This window comes from Sinocyclocheilus grahami, unplaced genomic scaffold, assembly GCF_001515645.1.
Source record: "Sinocyclocheilus grahami isolate Dianchi unplaced genomic scaffold, SAMN03320097.WGS_v1.1 scaffold218.1, whole genome shotgun sequence".
In the NCBI taxonomy this organism is placed as follows: Eukaryota; Metazoa; Chordata; class Actinopteri; order Cypriniformes; family Cyprinidae; genus Sinocyclocheilus; species Sinocyclocheilus grahami.
In genome coordinates this window covers 355,231-360,522 of record NW_015505397.1, presented here as the reverse complement: position 1 = coordinate 360,522, position 5,292 = coordinate 355,231, and the positions used below count along the sequence as shown (strand labels likewise).

Genomic DNA, 5,292 nt, shown 5'->3' with positions numbered 1-5,292 from the left:
AAATAGAATTTATTTCTGTGATGCAAAGCTGAATTTCCATCAGCCATTACTCCAGTATAAAGTGTCACATGATCCTTAAGAAATATATCATTCTAATTCTAATGATTTATTATTAGAATTATCAATGTTGGCAACATTTGTGCTCCAAATATTTTTTCGGAATCTGCAATACTTTTTTTCAGGAATCTTTGATGAATAAAAAGTTAAAAAGAACAGCATTTATTCAAAATATAAACCTTTTCTAACAATATAAATCTTTGCTATCACAATTTAACACACCCTTGCTGAATAAAAGTTATAATTTCTTTCAAAAAAAAGAAAGAATAAAAATTTACTGACCCCAAACTTTTGAACTGTAGTGTATATTGTTAGAAAAGATTTCTATTTTAAATAAATGCTCTTCTTTTTAACTTTTTATTCTTCAAAGAATCCTGAAAAAAAGTATCACAGGTACCAAAAAAATATTAAGCAGCACAACAGTTTCCAGCACTGATAATAAATCAGCATAGTAGAATAATTTCTGAAGGATCACGTGACACTGAAGACTGGAGGAATGATGCTGAAAATTAAACTTTGCATCACAGGAATAAATTAGATTTTTATCATTAGATTAAATCATAATAATATTTCACAATATTATTTTTTTTAAAGCAATCAATACTTTTATTCAGCAAGTATGCATTAAATCGATCAAAAGTGATAATTGTGTCTGATTACAGCTGGACAAAATAGCTAAAAAAAAACATTATTTTACATTTTTATTATATTTTATTACTTGTCTTTTTTTTCTCTTATTTTCTTAAGTTTTTCTTTTTAAATATTTGATTTTATACATCTATATATATTTTATATATTACAGATATAGTTTTTTGAAGGACAATTACATTTTTTATTCAGCACAAAGGCATTAAATTGATCAAAAGTGACAGTAAAGACATTTATAATATTGCAAGACATTTTCATTTCAAATAAATGCTTTTTTCATATGCATCACATTTTCCACAAAAATATTAAGCAGCATATTAGAATTATTTCTGAAGGATCATGTTGACACTGAAGACTGGAGTAATGATGCTGAAAATTCAGCTTTACCATCCACAGGAATAAATTACATTTTAAAATCTATTCATATAGTAAACAGTTTTTTAAAATTGTAATAATATTTCACAATTTTTACAGTTTTTTTAGCAAATAAATGCTACTGTGTGTTTAATGTATCTGTATTTGTATATATATACAGGTGCATCTCAATAAATTAAATTCATTTATTTCAGTAATTCGACTCAAATTGTGAAACTCATGTATTAATGCACACAGACTGAAGTAGTTTAAGTCTTTGGTTCTTTTAATTGTGATGATTTTGGTTCACATTTAACAAAAACCCACCAATTCACTATCTCAACAAATTAGAATATGGTGACATGCCAATCAGCTAATCAATTCAAAACAAATGCAAAGGTTTCCTGAGCCTCCAAAATGGTCTCTCAGTTTGGTTCACTAGGCTACACAATCATGGGGAAGACTGCTGATCTGACAGTTGTCCAGAAGACAATCATTGACACCCTTCACAAGGTGGTAAGCCACAAACATTCATTGCCAAAGAAGCTGGCTGTTCACAGAGTGCTGTATCCAAGCATGTTAACAGAAAGTTGAGTGGAAGGAAAAAGTGTGGAAGAAAAAGATGCACAACCAACCGAGAGAACCGCAGCCTTATAAGGATTGTCAAGCAAAATCGATTCAAGAATTTGAGTGAACTTCACAAGGAATGGACTGAGGCTGGGGTCAAGGCATCAAGAGCCACCACACACAGACGTGTCAAGGAATTTGGCTACAGTTGTCGTATTCCTCTTGTTAAGCCACTCCTGAACCACAGACAATTTTTTCAGGAATCTTTGATGAATAAAAAGTTAAAAAGAACAGCATTTATTCAAAATATAAACCTTTTCTAACAATATAAATCTTTGCTATCACAATTTAACACACCCTTGCTGAATAAAAGTTATAATTTCTTTCAAAAAAAAGAAAGAATAAAAATTTACTGACCCCAAACTTTTGAACTGTAGTGTATATTGTTAGAAAAGATTTCTATTTTAAATAAATGCTCTTCTTTTTAACTTTTTATTCTTCAAAGAATCCTGAAAAAAAGTATCACAGGTACCAAAAAAATATTAAGCAGCACAACAGTTTCCAGCACTGATAATAAATCAGCATAGTAGAATAATTTCTGAAGGATCACGTGACACTGAAGACTGGAGGAATGATGCTGAAAATTAAACTTTGCATCACAGGAATAAATTAGATTTTTATCATTAGATTAAATCATAATAATATTTCACAATATTATTTTTTTTAAAGCAATCAATACTTTTATTCAGCAAGTATGCATTAAATCGATCAAAAGTGATAATTGTGTCTGATTACAGCTGGACAAAATAGCTAAAAAAAAACATTATTTTACATTTTTATTATATTTTATTACTTGTCTTTTTTTTCTCTTATTTTCTTAAGTTTTTCTTTTTAAATATTTGATTTTATACATCTATATATATTTTATATATTACAGATATAGTTTTTTGAAGGACAATTACATTTTTTATTCAGCACAAAGGCATTAAATTGATCAAAAGTGACAGTAAAGACATTTATAATATTGCAAGACATTTTCATTTCAAATAAATGCTTTTTTCATATGCATCACATTTTCCACAAAAATATTAAGCAGCATATTAGAATTATTTCTGAAGGATCATGTTGACACTGAAGACTGGAGTAATGATGCTGAAAATTCAGCTTTACCATCCACAGGAATAAATTACATTTTAAAATCTATTCATATAGTAAACAGTTTTTTAAAATTGTAATAATATTTCACAATTTTTACAGTTTTTTTAGCAAATAAATGCTACTGTGTGTTTAATGTATCTGTATTTGTATATATATACAGGTGCATCTCAATAAATTAAATTCATTTATTTCAGTAATTCGACTCAAATTGTGAAACTCATGTATTAATGCACACAGACTGAAGTAGTTTAAGTCTTTGGTTCTTTTAATTGTGATGATTTTGGTTCACATTTAACAAAAACCCACCAATTCACTATCTCAACAAATTAGAATATGGTGACATGCCAATCAGCTAATCAATTCAAAACAAATGCAAAGGTTTCCTGAGCCTCCAAAATGGTCTCTCAGTTTGGTTCACTAGGCTACACAATCATGGGGAAGACTGCTGATCTGACAGTTGTCCAGAAGACAATCATTGACACCCTTCACAAGGTGGTAAGCCACAAACATTCATTGCCAAAGAAGCTGGCTGTTCACAGAGTGCTGTATCCAAGCATGTTAACAGAAAGTTGAGTGGAAGGAAAAAGTGTGGAAGAAAAAGATGCACAACCAACCGAGAGAACCGCAGCCTTATAAGGATTGTCAAGCAAAATCGATTCAAGAATTTGAGTGAACTTCACAAGGAATGGACTGAGGCTGGGGTCAAGGCATCAAGAGCCACCACACACAGACGTGTCAAGGAATTTGGCTACAGTTGTCGTATTCCTCTTGTTAAGCCACTCCTGAACCACAGACAACATCAGAGGCGTCTTACCTGGGCTAAGGAGAAGAAGAACTGGACTGTTGCCCAGTGGTCCAAAGTCCTCCTTTCAGATGAGAGCAAGTTTTGTATTTCATTTGGAAACCAAGATCCTAGAGTCTGGAGGAAGGGTGGAGAAGCTCATAGCACAAGTTGCTTGAAGTCCAGTGTTAAGTTTCCACAGTCTGTGATGATTTGAGGTGCAATGTCATCTGCTGGTGTTGGTCCATTGTGTTTTTTGAAAACCAACGTCACTGCACCCGTTTACCAAGAAATTTTGGAGCACTTCATGCTTCCTTCTGCTGACCAGCTTTTTCAAGATGCTGATTTCATTCAGCTGCCCACACTGCCAAAAGCACCAAAAGTTGGTTAAATACCATGGTGTTGGTGTGCTTGACTGGCCAGCAAACTCACCAGACCTGAACCCCATAGAGAATCTATGGGGTATTGTCAAGAGGAAAATGAGAAACAATAGACCAAAAAATGCAGATGAGCTGAAGGCCACTGTCAAAGAAACCTGGGCTTCCATACCACCTCAGCAGTGCCACAAACGGATCACCTCCATGCCACGCCGAATTGAGGCAGTAATTAAAGCAAAAGGAGCCCCTACCAAGTATTGAGTACATGTACAGTAAATTAACATACTTTCCAGAAGGCCAACAATTCACTAAAAAAAATTTTTTATTGGTCTTATGACGTATTCTAAATTGTTGAGATAGTGAATTGGTGGATTTTTGTTAAATGTGAGCCAAAATCATCACAATTAAAAGAACCAAAGACTTAAACTACTTCAGTCTGTGTGCATTGAATTTATTTAATACACGAGTTTCACAATTTGATTTGAATTACTGAAATAAATGAACTTTTCCACGACATTCTAATTTATTGAGATGCCCCTGTATAAATATACACAAATATGAACCTGTCTTTGTCATTTCACTCTGACAGCAGTGTGACGCTGGAGAGGTTGCGGTCTATCCGTCAGGATGTGGTTGCATTATTGTCTTCCATCCTACCGAGCCTGGATATGCAGGGAATCAGCTACGACACGACTGATGTAGACAGCATCCTACAGCAGATCATACAGGCCAACAACCTGTGATCCTTCAGCCGCATTACAGAGCAATGGCTGCCTTATCACACACAAGCGTTTGGGATCAACAAATAACAAAATTCATCTGAAACCATACAGATGGCAGAAGTTTGAAGGACAGATTTAAGACAGATCGGTCACTGCAAAATTGGTGCATGGAAATAACAGCATTAAAAGGTCTTTTTTTTTAATAAACATAAGTTTTATTGCAGGTTAAAGCTACTATACATTTCACACACAAACAAATTCAAATAGTTATTCTGAAAGCTCACGTTCATATAAATCGCATGCATGGATCTGACCAAATCGCTTGCTGTCTCTCCAGTGTTGCAAGTTAAACTAATTTCACAATTGTGTCTCAAACATTTGAGGTTTCACACAAGACACTTCATTGCTTTTCATTTCAGCTGCATTGCTCTTCTAGCACTTAAATACACGCATCTGCAGGCAGCTTGTGGATTATATTTAAAGGGGTCATATGATGTGATTTCAAGTTTTCCTTTCTCTTTGGAGTGTTACAAGCTCTTGGTGCATAAAGAAGATCTGTAAAGTTGCAAAGACTAAAGTCTCAAATCCAAAGAGATATTCTTTATAAAAGTTAAGAGTCAGCCACGCC

General features: G+C 33.3%; 1 protein-coding gene across 1 annotated transcript in view; it reads left to right on the top strand.

The window, feature by feature from the left end:
• The window catches only part of LOC107596342 (MORC family CW-type zinc finger protein 3-like), a 25,446-nt gene extending 20,252 nt beyond the window's left edge, over window positions 1–5,194 (top strand). The window contains exon 17 of the mRNA XM_016287061.1: window positions 4,532–5,194. Coding sequence (XP_016142547.1) covers window positions 4,532–4,685 — 154 coding nt within the window. The 3' untranslated portion in view covers window positions 4,686–5,194. The remainder of the gene's footprint in view (window positions 1–4,531) is intronic.
• Window positions 5,195–5,292: the final 98 nt, after the last annotated feature.